Raw genomic sequence first — 16,071 nt, 5'->3', positions numbered from 1 at the left:
CTTTTACTTTCTGCATTTTTTTATTCACTTGTTAATAAAATTTAAGGCCAAACCCACAAGTTTGCAAACTGGTTGCGGGACGGCAAGGAATTTCTGCTGTCATAAAATTGCACTCATATATATATATATAATGTAATTTATATTTTTGTATGTTATCTGACTTGCACTCGGAAATATGGATGTATATGTCAATAAATATCTTAATCACTACGTAATGTGTTTCTTAATTAAGTGATTGGAATGTTTATAAGCTCAGCTCTTGCCGAGTACATGGAGGAAACCTTTCCTGGATTCGGTGGCCTGACTCAGTAAGTGTGACTCCTCTTCATTCAAATGAAGTAGGGTGGCCACAACTCTAGTCAATTGTTGTGTAACTTGGGCATCCGTTGTAGTGAGATATTTAAAGAGAACTGACCTGCAACAACAAACAGAGGTCAACAAATTATTAGGTACAATAGTATGTATAAATCAATTTTTTATTTATGCCAGGATTTTTTTGAAATGCAAAGTTACATAGTAATAGAGAAGAAGGTACTGACCGAAGATACATGAAATTTACATCCGTCTCCTGAGGAGGAAGGGTTGGCGGTTGTGTTGATGTCCCTGAGGATGACGACGAAGACAATATTAATTGACTCGTAGCAGAAGCTGCAGCTCCATTGCACTGGAATGATGATGCCATTTCCATTGGAGAGGCAGATTCTGAGAGGGATTGGTTTTTGTTGATTTCTTTGGCTGAAATTGTTAATAAAATTACTTTTGTATTAGATGTTACGAGGAAATTATGGAGTATTATGAGCTAACCTAGTGACCTCCTTAGGTCTTGAAGTTGTAACGATTGTTGCTTCAACATCTACAAGTGTAAGGGGATTCAAAATGTGTATTAAATTTCATCGTACACTATGTTTGCGTACTACATATATTAACGCACCTGTGTTTTGTCTAGCAAATCTCCTTCTAAATCAGAAATTTTTCGTTTTAATGCATCATCATCGCCTTGCTGAGCAGAATTTTTCAAGAAGTTGTTTTCTTCTTCCAACTCGTCACACTTTGATTGCATTTCAGAGATTTGAAGCACCAACTCACTGTTCTCGATTTCAAAGGTAGCCATTTCATCAACTTGTGATTGAAAATTTGCAATAGTGTCATTTTTCTCTTCGAGTTCTATTTCCAACCGTTTTATTGCTTCAGATGATATACTCGCATCCTCCATGATTTTCTCTGTCAGTTTAGACTGTAAACGAGACGAATTTTCTTCCGAGAGTTGTAATTGATCTTGTTTCTTTTGCAGCTCGGATTTCAAACCATCGAGTTCATTGTTCATTGTTGAAACTATATTTTCTTGGTTATGAATGTTTTCTGTTAATTCGGTCAACCGAAGTCGCAAATCGCTTGCAATTGCATCCCGTTCTTTGAGAGTATTGTCGAATCCAGATTGCTGAGACACGTGTGCTTTGATTTCCGCATGCAAAGTATTTTTGTCAAGCTCAAGTTGAGAAACCCTTTCCTGCATCCCCGTCAACTGGGATTGAAGAGAAGTTTTTATGCTCTCATTCTGATGCACCAATTCTTTATATCTCGTCAATTCGGATGATAAATTTGCAAAGTTTTCCTTATCTTTGGAATTATTTGTGTCATACTCCCCTTGCATGGTGTCATATTTTGCTTGAATTTCTGATATTTGTCGAGTTAACAATCCGTTTTCTCTTTCTGTGGTTTCTAAAGCTTGTAATCTAGTTTCGAGCTGAGAAACTTCCTGCACTTTGGTTTCTAATTTATCCTCCAAACTCTTCATCATCAAGTTATTTTTGTCACAATCTTGTTGAATTACGTTATATTTTGCTTGGGCTTTAGCAATTTCATCGAGTAAATCACCACTCTTTTTGTCCATATCTTCAACTTGAGCTTTCAACTGCAATATTATGTGTTCCTTCTGCTGGACATCTTCGTTCAGTCTTTGTATGTTTTCAGATTCTGAACTCTTATCTCGAAGATCCATTTCTACTATTTTGTTTTCCAAAACATAAACTTTATCTTGCACGAGTTGTAATTCTGTGTTCTTGGTGGTTAATGTTGTATGTAAATCGCTCAACTGACTCGAAAGACCGAGTTTCTCGTTTTCATGGCTTGTAACACTTTCCTTCAATTGGGAAATATGCTGCTGTAATTCGCTGAGAATTGAATCCTTCTCTTGCAACTGATGTCCTAGTCCTTGTTGCTCAGAAGTATGCAAATCTAGTTCTGCCTGTAGCGAATTATTATCCTTCTGAAATTGGTCAAGTCTAGCATGTGTGCTTTTTAATTCCGATTCCATTAATGTTTTAGCTTGTTCAATTTTTTTTAATTCTAGCTGTGCGGTAGACAAGGCTTCCTGGAATTTTTTTGACTCGGACTGCAAGTTAGAGATGGACTCGTCTTTATCTTGGGTAACTTTGTTGAGTTTGACTTGAAGATCTTTCAACTCTTTTAAAACTAAAGAGTTTTCTTTTCGTAGGTTTTCCGCTGACAAATCCGCCGTTTGACGAGTGTTGACTAAATCAGATAATAATTTATCACTAGCTTCTTGTTTGGACTGGAGTGATGCTTCCAATTCAGTTTTAGCTGTTTCTAATAGTTGTACTTTCTCCTGTAGTTGTTGCAGCACCAGCAACCTAGACTGTTCTTCGTCACTGATACAGTGTTGTTGCTGTTGTTTTTGAATAGATTGCCTACTTACAACTTCATCCCAATTTTTTTCCAACCGGTCATTTTCAGAAGAAATGCCCTTAAGTTGGCTCTCGAACTCTGCAAGTCTTGAGTCCTTGAACATCACAGCAGCTCTGAGTTCCTAAACAAAAAATTACAATTACAACCTCTTTAATCAATTGCAGAATGACGCACAATGCTCAGTCCATAAAGAGTTTAAATTCTTTGATGGACTATACATATGTAATAACAATATCAAACTGATATCAGGAGCAGGCGTAAAGGAGGAGGCACTCTCCTTACGTGAAATGCCCCGCCGTGATATTCGCCCCAATTTTTGATATGTTGTACATCTCGACGTACTGAACAAAAAATTTATTGGTCCCTAAGCCCTAAGTGACCTGGTTCGACCGGAAACTGAGGTCAAAGGTCAGTGCACTTTTTCGCTCGAAACCCCACAAACCGTATATTTTTGGAAAGCTACGGACTTCGTGAGTCCGAATATACATCATAATAGGGTCTAAGGTCAACCCTTGACCTTACGAGGTCCTGCAATCCTATCAGAAATGTACTTTGGTTAAAGGTCAAGGGATGACCTTAGACCCTATTATGATGTATATTCGGACTCACGAAGTCCGGAGCTTTCCAAAAATATACGGTTTGTGGGGTTCGAGCGAAAAAGTGCACTGACCTTTGACCTCAGTTTCCGGTCGAACCAGGTCACTTAGGGCTTAGGGACCAATACATTTTTTGTTCAGTACGTCGAGATGTACAACATATCAAAAATTGGGGCGAATATCATGGCGGGGCATTTCACGTAAGGAGAGTGCCTCCTCCTCCTTAATTAATTAATTAAATAACCTAGCTATCTATGATATGAATCAATTACACTCAATTCTTCTTCACGATTTAAGAGGAGGTGTTTTATTTTAGCAGTCTCTTGCTGTGAGTACCCTTCTAAACTATCCATGTCCTCCTGAACACGTACCAATTTCTGATGAGTTTCAAACCTGAAATGCAAACAGAATTATTAATTCTTAATGCCCGCGTTTCATGTTATAAATTACGAACAGCAAAATTGTAATACTCTTTTGAATGAAGAAGGGTGTTGGCATGCTCCAATTGCTTCTTTAGTTTTGTAATTTCTTCATCTTTTGAACTCAATCGCCAAGCCAAGTCCAGCTCTAAAGTTTGTATCTTTTCTTCGTACTGTCTCTTAACCTTATTTTGTTGTATACTGTTGTCCAACTTGCTGGTCCCCCCATTATTGTTTGACGCCCCCTCGTGATGCTTGCCGTAGTGCTGTGCTTGGTCAAAGGGAGGGTTGGTCGTCGGACTGCTCAACTTATTCGTATAGGACGTTGACGTTTCGGACGTTAAACTGGACACGGAATTGTGTCGAGAGCTCAGAGGGGTCAGTTTCTCAGAGTTTCGAAGACTAGGCGTCAAACGGGACAAGTCACCCACTTCTAATTCAATCTTTTTCTTCAAATTGGCAAACATTTCCGACACGAAAAAGTAAACGACTGCAGAGTGACGATGGATGACAAATACTCTGATGAATGAATGGATGGAACAATTTCACTCTGCCATCACCTCAATCACCTTCATTTTACAACTATAGTACTACACACTTGTAAGTATTTTAGTTATTGCCAGCTGCTGGCTATAACTATGCTGCTGGCACCTGCCGTCCGGTACTTCCCTATCGACTTCTGAAAAAGCGAGGCAACGTGAGATGACGAGGTAACGTGAGACGAGGAGGCAACGTGAGACGACGAGGTAACATGAGACGCAGATATGTTAAACAATGAATTTGAGACTTTGGAGGAGAATGTGAGACGATTGATCAGACTTTACTAAACTTTCGTAACAACAGGATTGTGTGTAAATGTCGCATAAATAACTAAATATGTATTAATGTCAAATCTATGTATGTATATCTTATCTAAAGTTGATAATAATTTGCATATTATTCCTTAAATTTGCATAATTATTTAAACCAAACCACATAAAGTTGATTATTTAACTAACTAACTAAACTATACATTTTCTAATTCCGTGCTAAACTTCTACCAGAAAAAGATACATATTTCACGCGATATTTGCCTAACATAAGGTCAAGATGACAAGTTATCCATTACTTACATATTTATACCCAGTTTTTTTTAAAAATACGTAAACATTAAATTTTTTAACTGACGAAAAATAATCAGACTAATTCCCAGGTTGAATTGGAATGTTTCTTGGAGGAATAATTTCGGCACGATGAACGAATAAATAGGATAAGTTCTTAACAAATTTTTCGAAAGTTTCTTCAATCTCAGATACACTTGTGTTCTTATCCACCACCATAAAGTTGGGCTGCCGATTCTTATTAATTTCACCGATTCCACCTAACAGAAATCCAACACCCTCGTCGCCAATTACGGCGATAAGTTTCCCTTGAATGGATGAGTGCATCGTCATCTTGGCGACGTGATTTATATAATGACACACTTAATTTTAACTGAACAATTAAAGTTGGTTGGTTAATAATAATTTGGACAAAACTGGATAGTACTAGTATTTTTATAATTATATGTAGTTTGAAATAATTACAGAAAGAATATTTTAACTCGACAGGTTGAGAGCTTAACCATTTACAACGGCTGCTGCTGGTGGTGGCGGCGGGGGAGGTGGTGGGGGTGGTCCGGGTGGTCCGGGTGGGGGTCCAGGCAGTGGGGGAAGGACATTCGCAAACCAAGTCATCCATTCCTCCACGACCCTTGCTACAGACCATCCTCCATCCTCCCAAATTAACCCTACCAGATTTGGGTGAGTGTACAGCAGTTGGTTTAATAATTGCGTCTCCTGGACATCGAAGCTGAATACGTATCGGTGTGGTTTGAATGTAACTGCAGATTTTGTGAAGTATCGGAACCACCACTGAAAAAAAAACTGTTAAATTACTCATAGATTTATGCATGTATTTATGTACACTGTAAAAAAAAGTTGAGTAAAATTACCACCAATACAACTGTTGGATAAAATTCGCCCAGGCTTGCACGACTAATAAGCAAAAGTTGATAAATTCATTAATTTATATTAAATTCATTAATTTATATTAATAAATTCATTCTGTCTATTCCTTTCTAATCATAAGTGTCAATATTACGTATCGACACACCATCCTTATCATTTCTGCCACCATTGCATAATCCATTTTCTAAGTTAGCCACTCATCACCTTTTGACTGACCAAAATCATGGATACCATACACTGGGATCAAACAAAGCATAATGAAATCAATGAAACAAAGTTATTCCGTCAAAGCGAGATATATTACCTTGATTCTCATTGCATAGTCTCGATCAGGGCATAAGCAAATCAAAAACGGAAATCTTCGATAACATCGGAATCCGTGATCTGGCAACGTTTTGAGGTCGCTGCATCCCGTGCGCGCTGAGGAAGCAGCGAGCAGATCAGCAGAGGTGTATCCTAAATAAATGTCATAAAAATAGTTGTACATATGCAAACTTGCTAAATTTTGTTGACGACTTAAAATTAGTCAGTTCGGTTAATCCTCATTCAAATCAAACTTTTATATCTAAAGACGAGATTATCCACTTTCCATCCTGACACATTCTGTTAAGAGCAATAATACACAGGTCCTCATCAACAATAAAAAGTTGATGGGGCGTGTCAAAGCATTTGACCGTCATTGTAACATGGTTCTTGAAAATGTGAAGGAAATGTGGGCACAAGTACCTCCTGCTGGGAAAGGGAAGAAAAAGACTAAGGCAGTTAACAAGGATCGCTTTATTTCTAAAATGTTCCTGGGTGGCGATTCTCCTTGCTACGACGACACGTTTTTTACATGGACTACATTTATTTATCTACCTGGTATCACTGCTGTTTACTTAAAATAAAGCGTTTAATGTCAACTTTTACTCTTAATATGCATTGCCAATTAACTAGGTAATTATTATCTAATCTATGTCTATGAGTTTATGTGTGTGCATGCTTACCAATGTATAAACTGGTAATTTGCCCAGTGGGGTCAGCCCAGTACACACCGTAAACCGACCACATTTTAAAAAATGTTTTATTTGAGACGACGAAGGATGGATGAAATTTTGCACATGTAAACAATAAAATGTGTGGCGGAATTTCTCTTCGCACTTGGTTAACATTCATATGGGGTTTTGAGCAATACAATTTTATTGTTTCAACGTTTTTAGTTTTATATTTTATTGATTATTATTTATCTGAATGACGAAAACTAAATTACGTTTTAGTCCCGTGAAATAAGTTTGCCTCCCCTATACAAAACGGTAAGCAATTCTTAAAAATCTGGTAAAATTATGTACATGTATACTCTGTACTGGCATTTATTCGGTAATATCTTCCTACCTGATTAGTAGTAGTTTGTTTTTGAGTAGTAATTTTTTCATTTCGACAAAATTACTAAATCGTAATGGCAGTCAGTGGCCGCGGAAACAGTGGGGACATGTGGGGACATAACAGCTTCATGGGAAAATTCTAATGTAGCCAACAAGCACAGGATTCTAATGCCAAATATCTTAAATTAGTTTCTCCATGGGTTAGGAATTGGCCAAGTTGGTTACATGCTCGGACAAGGAGATTGGGTTGAGGTACTTTCACATTTTTCACCCATTTTGTCATTACCAGAATCCTATTATTGTGTTAATTACTCGGCTATGTCGAGAAACGGCAAGAGAATGCAACCCTTGACTCGCCCCGAGAGCGTTTGACAAGTGCTTCGATTAAGGAGGAAGCCGCAGTGACGACGCCCTTGTGTTGGTCGTTGAGCAGAAGAATCATTCGTAAATTTGAATGCTGAAGCAGAATTAGGTTCAATGCGCCCATGTTAGAAACAAATTTTAAGATCAATTACAATGTATGTAGTATGTATTTATCGGTAATTTATACGAACTTGTCCACTCGCCACTGGGTATTATCGGGGTGAATTCTAAAAAGTCGTCTCACTACTTCCAATATTAGCAATACATTGTAAAGTTAGGTTAACATGCACAGGGTTTCGCGCAGTCAGGTCATTCTTGATGCATGATTAGACGTATCAAGTCGCTGTTTGTATTAACCAATTCAGAAATAAACAAGTATTCCTGGACCAAGAACAATCTATCAAGCAATTAAATTTGATCCGACCCAAAGTTAAAGAATTCTCATGGATCAATATTAATCAAGATATAATTTGTTTCTCCGTATACTTATTGTAGGAAAGAAGGTTGACAGCTTCCATGTAGCCAGTCGATATCATGACCGAGTAATAAGATGAAGAGCAACTTGCACACATATTTCTTTTTTTTATACCCCTCCAATGTCTTATCTCCCTTGAACTTGCTCCGGATATTGGCTAATTCCTTGTTTATTCGTTTTATCTCAGCCTCCTTACTTTTACATGAAATGAAACAGTAGATTTTTTTACTCTTTGATGTTTTAAGTTAATATCGCACTTCACATCACACTTCGCATCAATTTTGACATATTGAAGTACGTGTCTAATTATTAATACAAATCTATTTTTCGTTTTTCTCAAGAGTACAAGAGCTATTCAGATTCTCCATCACCATTAACTTACGCACTCCATAAAAACGCCTACTAATTTCATTATTACTTACATATATACTCAACTTTGTATACCTTAATTGCTCTGCTAGTGGCTACAAGTAAATTTCCTTTGTAAATTCAATGGCACAAACTGCTGTGACACTGATTGACAAAGATGTTGTTGATATTGACATTGCATTTTGGATTTATCTCTGCTAATCAAGAATAGGTGGGCGTTAGCACAACATCCTGCCTGCCTCCAGTGGGGCCATATAGGATAGGGAGGAAGGGGTTTATATAGCATGGGCAGATGATGGGGACATCGAATAACTGTGGGGACATTGTCCCTCTGTCCCGACGCTTCCGCGACCACTGATGCAGTTATTACTGCAGAATTATGTATATACTCTGGTCAGTCATGATTTCATAACACTTTTTAAGGCGTAGGTATGTACTTTAAATTATCGCTTCCAGATGACTTCGTCCTTTTCATCTTTGGACCTGCTGTCACGATCTTGTAGAAGCGAGTGGGTGTAAAATCTGGAGGCTTTTAAACAAGAACGACCGGAGGAATTTTTAAAGTGGCATGGAAAGTGTGCAAAATATTTAAACCATGAAGCACAATATTTCCCACCCCTCCCACCTGGTATTGCAGATCATGAAATCGTCCCTCATGTCCCTTCTCCAAAAATATATAAATGTAAAAAACTTGACTGCCTCCAACATCTTGGCTTTGCATCTATAACCGGTTTTATGGGACATCTCACAACGCACCATAAGTTATCAAATGACGATGCAAAAATTATTTTAAAAGAAGAAGAATTTAGGCGAAATGAAAATGAAATGACTACATCCCAATCAATTCCGTCAGTGGTATCTGCATTTTTGCAGAAAAATACCAACGTGGAGGTGGAGTATGGTGGCTGCCCCTTCAAAAGCCCTCTCAATCTATTAGCGGAGGCGGCTTTGCGTCAAGAAGAAATGAAACCAGTTTCAGAACAAACAGTGATACAAGTATGTCTAGCTTAACCATCTTCCCCACACAAATCAAATCATAAATTTTCATTTTAAGTACCCTCCACTATCTTTAGGCCTTATTTTATTTTCATCGATTGTGTCGTGTGTGGGGTGACAACCTTCTTTCTAAAGAATTGTATGTGCGTGCATACTTGCTATGAATATACGTTGTATATTTTGTATTGTATGCATTTTCAAAGTAGCCCAGCTAAAATGCCACGATATGACATTGAAAGCTCATCATTGGACCTCATTTGTCCCAAGACCCCTCAAACTATGTCCATCTCATCAGCAAATCTCACCACCACTACTATCTCATGTCAAAAGTCAAAATCTTTTCAAAATGCAGTAGTTTTTATTGGGAATCGTCGCGTCGGTAAAAGTCATGTATGCAATCAGATTTTTCAACATTACAAATCTTCCACACGATTCCCAGTCTCATGTGGTTGGGAACAGGACGAAGAATCTCATCCACTTGCAGCCACACTTACCATGGAAGGATTAAATTACACAATAATTGAAATTCCTGGTTTCTCAAACGAATCAATTCCACTCAATTTACGCACAGTCGTGAAGGTCATGAAGATTTGTGAAAACGTGAAAGCTATTGTGTATGTTTTCGCAGATAGCTTGAATGATTTCACTCTTCATTTAACAAAATGTTTATTAGAACTTGTAGGACAACAAAATGTACTGCTTCTTAAAAACAAATTAAATAATGAAGAGCTTATTCAATTACAAGAAATTCGGTCCGGAGTCTGCAAACAACTACAAGCTCAATGTGCTTGGTCGGATCAAGATAAATTTACCACGATGGGACTGATGGGAGTTTTATTTCGAGAGCCCGACTCCCCTTTGGATAATACGGAGGTCTTTCTCAATTTCACCATTACTTGGCTACAAAAGGGTCATTTACTTTACAAATCGTTAGGGTACCAATAGTAAAAAAATAAGCGATAAAATAACAAACTCTCAAGTCGCATGTAAAATCAAAATACATAAGTGACATCTATCCTTCCGATGCTTGTACCACATTATACTAATAAAATCTCATTTGAAAGGATCTCGTAAATGTGTTTGTTGTGGAATGGATTTCTATCATTCTGTTTCACTCACTCTGCTCTGTGCAGACTGATATAGTAAAAGGTGATCCGCCATTTTGTAACGAAGAATGTGTAATAATAATTTTAGTGGGTGTCATAGTTAGCGTTTGAAAGTTGCAAAATGTAGTGAAGCTCCACATATCCTCTGGCCAGTTATACTTGTTCCGATCGAGCAGAATATGGAATCGGTGATAACCCAGGTGACGAAGGAGTCGGCGGACCAAACCAACGGGAACAATAAGGCCTCGCTCCTCAGACGCAGGTTTAACTCTCCTCTCCCTCCCTCCACCTCATCTTCCTCCTCCTCCGAACCTGGCAATAACACCACTGCCAACAATAAGGAACAGGGCCCCCCAGGACAGGAATCCAACAGCCCCCCACCAAAGGCCACCCCAACCAAGTCCAATTTCTTCACAAAGCTTTTCAAATGTTGGTGCTGTGGGAGAACTCGACGGCGGAGTGAACGTTGTGGCGCAGTTTTGAATGGTGGCGCAGATGGTGATCACGATAATGACCACAATTCACGACAGTTAGCCGTCCCCACTTTGTATAATAATGGGGCCGTTGGTGACAATCAGTCTTCCTCTTCCAATCACACGGACACCATCCTTCAACATAGTCCTCCACCAGGTAACCCACCTGACACGACAATAATAATAACACACCGTATTTTATAGTATGTAGATAATCAACAATCAACATCCACACTTTCATACGCAGCATATATTTTAGCCTTTTCTTTGCAGCATCAATTGTTCTGAATTATAAATAGATTTTAGTGAATGCATAACACATGTGGGCAATAGGGCAGTGTAGTGATTTGATTAATAGAATTCAAGTGGGAGTAGAATGGCAGGTTTCGGATTTCAGTTGGTATGTTACTGGACTCTGGTTTGGCCCTCCAATTCACACAATCATAAAAATGTTAAGGTGATTTGATTTCATAACAAAAGATAATCTTGATTCTTCATGAATGAAAGAGATTGGCAAATCGCAGCCGTGTAGCAGCAGCATTCAGTTCATGGTAAAGGTAAACATGGTGAAGAGATTAATCGTGTAATTGATTACAAATTTGGAGAGAAAGTATTACATTTTTTACGGTAGCGTAGACTTTATGCATGTGATGATGCTGGGTTCCTTCCCTTTTTAAGAATACAACATAATGCATAATAATAAAATAAAGTCATTAAGCAAAGCTGTTTGGATTTGGAAGATGATTTGGACCAAGCCAACATCTCGTTCAGTGGAGTTGGATGCTAAAAGCATTCTTTTTATATGCATCTCTCCTTCGGCGCCACAGTAATTTGCTCCCGTGTGTCGTAATCGTTCCCCGTTCTTTACTAGTTGACTGTCTGTAAAATAATTCTTTTTACAAACCCGCATCGTACATACATAGATATGTATATATGCATACGCCGTTAGTATCACAATATTGTTGTCCTCTTTTACTTGTGATCCTACCCAGACATACAGACTTGGATACAGGATTTGGCAATCAGAAATTGGCTCAACGGTTATCCTCTCTTTGGTTTTTATCATGCCTCCAAACGTAAACTAGATCATATCAGTACATACTTATCTGGCGCATAACTTATATAGATCAAGGATACAAAAATAGTAGTATATATAGCATTGCTACTACGGTTGCTATTTATTTGTATGTACAAACAATATGCATATATATATGCAACGAATTTTAAGTTCAGGTTTGGCACGATCTCTATTTTGAGTCTGCAAATCAAAAAAGGCTATTTGTCCCATCTCAACTTAATTTACCAGCGAGTGCAACATTGCACAAATTTAAGCAATTGTTAATATTATTTAATTTCTATAGCACATAATTTACAATGATGTTACAAAAATGATTTGATTAATTTATGACATAAACTTTATATGTTGAACATTTTAAAAACTCGCGCTTACATACAATTTATTTGTGTCAATTCTTACAGGGGGTTACCTTCTTCCGCAGTTGCATCTGGATGACCTAACCAAACCGTGTATGGTCATCGATTTAGATGAAACTCTCGTTCATTCTAGTTTTAAGGTATTTTGTTCAAGTCACATAAATATGTAACCAACTAAATACTCACAGTATGCTTTCGATTTATCTTTTAGCCCATTGGTAACGCAGATTTTATTGTCGGTAAGCCTCAATAACAAAAACAATACAGTGTTGAGTGTACATCAATATTATAATAAGATGATGAACTTGATGGCTTTATTAATAATTAATTGCAGATGTCGAAATAGACGGTGTAATACACCAAGTGTATGTGGCAAAGAGGCCCTACGTCGACGAGTTTTTACAAAAGATGGGACAGCTTTATGAATGCATCCTCTTTACCGGTAGGTATTATTACAATTGTACAATTAAGTAGTTGTATAGTTAGTACTAGTTAGTTCTACCGTTCTAGTTTTAATTTGTTTTGATTGTCTGTGAAGGCCTTGGTTAAAAATTGTTCTATGTTTGTGTCCAGCATCCTTGGCAAAATACGCAGATCCCGTAGCTGACCTTCTCGATAAATGGGGAGTGTTTCGATCCAGATTATTTCGTGACGCGTGTGTGTTTCATCGTGGTAATTATGTTAAGGTAATTAACAAAAAATCTATCCATGTTATTGGTTCAGCTAGTATGTATTGCTGCTTCTTCTCACTCATGATGCAATTTCTCTAATATGTTATTTTCATATTCTTGTTTAGGATTTGAACAAATTAGGAAGAAGTTTACAACGGGTAATAATTGTGGATAATTCGCCAGCAAGTTATATATTTCACCCGGATAACGCAGTCCCTGTGGCAAGTTGGTTTGACGATAGTTCAGGTACCAAATGTATTACATAATTAACGAATAATGCTAATGATTAATGCTTAGTATTTTTACTTGATCGTACGATATTTGATTATTTTCAGACACCGAATTACTATACCTCATCCCATTTTTCGAAAGGCTGAGTTCTGTCGAAAATGTCTATACTGTACTACGCAACTCGAACCATCCGTTCAATAATACATTAAAAGATATACCTGTAAATAAGGAAACAGACGACGATTCTAGATCAGATAACTCTAAGCAGTTTGATGATAAGTCATAGTGCTTACTCCAGGCCTATGGTCCAATTGTGGGAGTATTAGCTTTGCAAAAAAGTGACCTTAAACGTTTCAATTAAATAGATCTTTAGCTGTGTGTGAACGTATTAATGTCCATTTTCGAACTTTTGTATGTCTCACGAAACCGAGTAATAAAACCACCGCTCTACGTTTTAAACTTTACAGAAATCTTGATGCTGTGATGTTTACCTATTATTTCTAATCTTAGGATTTGGCAGCTTTGAATTACGTCAGCTACATACGTATGATATTAAATTATATAAGATTTTTTCATAGAAAGAAATGCAAGTTTTCCATTTATCTTAATTAAAAATAAAACCTGGTAAACTCGGCGTTAGATCCAAATTTGTGCACGTTTATTTTACCTTTAAATCAATTTGTTTTGTTCCAACTACAACAACTAAAATGAGATGAATGCAAGTAAAAGTTTGTAATCACAGAGCCCTGTATATCCGTCACTACTACTAACAATAAGTAGACAAAAAAATTGGGTTTAGCTATCATTTAAGCAATATTTTAAAAATACTGACTTATGTATGCTGCTCAAATTCCGTGTAATCATATTATTGATCAACTTATTATACTCTCACTTTTTGTTTTAAATGTTTTTCTGTAGACACTTGACAATAATATAGAAATGAACATGCGATCGCGTTAATGAGGAGTTGTTCCCTGTATTTTTTTATGGGTGATGCCATTGGCATCTATAAAAATAAGTTCAAGATCCTCTGAAGGAGATGCACCGTTATAGCTTGTAGAGAGTAATAAAGGAAGAGAACGGACAATTGAGGTCATAAAACATAGAAAGACTGACCTTTCCTTGTCCTAAAACTACTGCTTGCATACATTTCTACCTTTTTCATGGAAAATAACCTTGATCCATTGTCAAATCAACCTTCAAAAAATCTACCCTCAAGTATTTATATAGTCCAGTGTAACAAACGGCAACATTACGTATTAACCATGTTTCCGTTCTATTTTTGTACATTATTGGTACCACCTTGAATTCCATCCTACATACTTTATATAAATACATATGCAGACATGGTGCATACAGCATACATATAGTCCAGCAATATATCACACATACTTACGAGACAGACAGGCCAAGCAAATATTGTATATATACATTTCTGAGTATACATACATATAGGTTTCATTTTACTACGATACAAAGATCATTGTTGACCTGAAATGACGAAGTAATATATTACTTATACACATACCAGTCTTACCACGCAACATTTCAAGGACTTCGAGTTTACCTTGAAATTGAACTTATTCATCGATACTCATGTCAAAACCAATCTCATAAAAGAGTGTGATCGTGATATAATTATAGATGCTTAATCTAAAATTAAAATTACTAGGAGTGGGTAAACTAGAATGATTTAAAAATAAATACAAAATATTTTCATGCATAGTGCAAAGTATGTACATACATCGACTCGGATGCGAGTTAAAAAAAATATTTCAAAGACTTTCCTTTATTACAACATTGAACTGGTATAAATCGGAGGTGTCGCCCTAAAAACATGTATCTTCCCCCTTCTTCGAAAATTAGCAAATATGTCCATTGCATCATGTATGGTTTTTGCGTATCGAGGAACGATGCTGATGGAATGGATTTCTTAGGTTACATACGGTTTTCCAATACTAATGTCAATATCTTGGAATTTCTCCCTTTAACAAAACTAAAAAAACAACGTTCTTGGACAATTTATATGCATAATGTCCCATCTCCCAAAATTTACGATTAACAAATAGTAGCGTCTATGAAAAAAATACATGATGAAGCGATTTTTGCTGACTATTTACCACATACATGCTTAAATATATGTACATATGTATATGGCGTTGTGTTGCTGATCACTCACTCAAAATATGCATGCACACATACACACATTAAAATATAATGCCCGTGTTTACAAACATCAACCTGCTTCCAAGTAAATGATGATGATACAATGCAAGATAAGTTGTATTGATTTATCCGTTCCTTGAAAGAATTGCGTAGACAAAAAAACATATGCATAACATGAGTCATATGACACGAGCACAAGTCGCAAGTGCCTACCTACTCACATGCATTGGTAGCTTATGAAAATGATTGAATGATGTAACGTAATACTCCACTTTGAGCTGCATACTTTGTACCCGAGCATAAAAATTCACAATGACTCAATGGCCGATTCATTTCAAAAAGACTCCTTATTCATGTACTAACTATAATTAGCGTCGTTTTACTCTGAGCAGTAATAGAAGTAGTAATTTGTGTCCAATTTTACATGCGTAGAATATTTTCAGGAACTCATGTACACATATTTATGTATCATATCGCCAATTTCTGCATTTCCACTCCAGATTCATTATACATATTTCTCAGCAGAAATAAATCCCACAATTCTCATCTTCTCCATTTCCCAGTCAGTTCTTCTTGGTAGACGTTTGTACGACCAAAATAAGTAAGTCATTCATTGGAAGTGGAGCTAGTTTAAAATACTTGAAGCAATAGTGACACACATGCCTCGCACAAAAAAAAGAGTTCTGTACAGATACGGGTTTCAATTGCGTAAATTGT

The 16,071-nt window shown here is 36.9% G+C and overlaps 2 protein-coding genes and 1 long non-coding RNA gene across 4 annotated transcripts; 1 reads left to right on the top strand and 2 right to left on the bottom strand.

The window, feature by feature from the left end:
- Window position 1: 1 nt before the first annotated feature.
- LOC110847528 (interaptin) lies at window positions 2-4,336 on the bottom strand. 2 transcript variants are annotated; one of them, XM_022094482.2, is made up of 6 exons: window positions 3,773-4,336; window positions 3,575-3,695; window positions 932-2,827; window positions 805-853; window positions 540-735; window positions 2-415 (listed from the first exon to the last, which is right to left on the bottom strand). In XM_022094482.2, exons 1-6 carry the CDS (start codon window positions 4,186-4,188, stop codon window positions 253-255), a joined length of 2,841 nt encoding a protein of 946 aa, XP_021950174.1. In that variant the 5' UTR covers window positions 4,189-4,336; the 3' UTR covers window positions 2-252. The 2 variants fall into 2 exon arrangements, with proteins under 2 accessions (XP_021950174.1, XP_021950180.1); XM_022094488.2 differs by lacking the exon at window positions 3,773-4,336 and having other exon boundaries at window positions 3,547-3,682.
- Window positions 4,337-4,992: 656 nt separating this feature from the next.
- On the bottom strand, window positions 4,993-6,179 carry LOC118434084. Its single transcript, XR_004833761.1, has 3 exons — window positions 6,014-6,179; window positions 5,694-5,946; window positions 4,993-5,613 (listed from the first exon to the last, which is right to left on the bottom strand). It is a non-coding gene; the product is annotated as an uncharacterized LOC118434084 (long non-coding RNA).
- A 4,186-nt stretch (window positions 6,180-10,365) lies between these two features.
- LOC110863506 (CTD small phosphatase-like protein) lies at window positions 10,366-14,144 on the top strand. Its single transcript, XM_022112841.2, has 7 exons — window positions 10,366-11,009; window positions 12,332-12,426; window positions 12,498-12,525; window positions 12,621-12,728; window positions 12,860-12,972; window positions 13,083-13,203; window positions 13,293-14,144. The coding sequence occupies exons 1-7, from the start codon at window positions 10,559-10,561 to the stop codon at window positions 13,472-13,474; spliced, it is 1,098 nt and encodes a 365-aa protein (XP_021968533.1). The 5' UTR covers window positions 10,366-10,558; the 3' UTR covers window positions 13,475-14,144.
- Window positions 14,145-16,071: the final 1,927 nt, after the last annotated feature.

This window comes from Folsomia candida, unplaced genomic scaffold (genome assembly GCF_002217175.1).
Source record: "Folsomia candida strain VU population unplaced genomic scaffold, ASM221717v1 Fcan01_Sc001, whole genome shotgun sequence".
NCBI classification, from domain to species: Eukaryota; Metazoa; Arthropoda; class Collembola; order Entomobryomorpha; family Isotomidae; genus Folsomia; species Folsomia candida.
This window is presented reverse-complemented; position numbering and strand designations above follow the sequence as displayed.

Excerpts from the sequence above, each read along its gene's own strand:
- LOC110847528 (XM_022094482.2), bottom strand. The coding sequence starts at position 4,188 with ATGTTTGCCAATTTGAAGAAAAAGATTGAATTAGAAGTGGGTGACTTG. Across the intron at positions 854-931 it reads ATTTGCTAGACAAAACACAG|ATGTTGAAGCAACAATCGTT; the intron begins GTGCGTTAATAT and ends TTACACTTGTAG. Across the intron at positions 736-804 it reads AGACCTAAGGAGGTCACTAG|CCAAAGAAATCAACAAAAAC; the intron begins GTTAGCTCATAA and ends TAACAATTTCAG.
- LOC110863506 (XM_022112841.2), top strand. The coding sequence starts at position 10,559 with ATGGAATCGGTGATAACCCAGGTGACGAAGGAGTCGGCGGACCAAACC. Across the intron at positions 11,010-12,331 it reads TCAACATAGTCCTCCACCAG|GGGGTTACCTTCTTCCGCAG; the intron begins GTAACCCACCTG and ends CAATTCTTACAG. Across the intron at positions 12,427-12,497 it reads TCGTTCATTCTAGTTTTAAG|CCCATTGGTAACGCAGATTT; the intron begins GTATTTTGTTCA and ends TTTATCTTTTAG.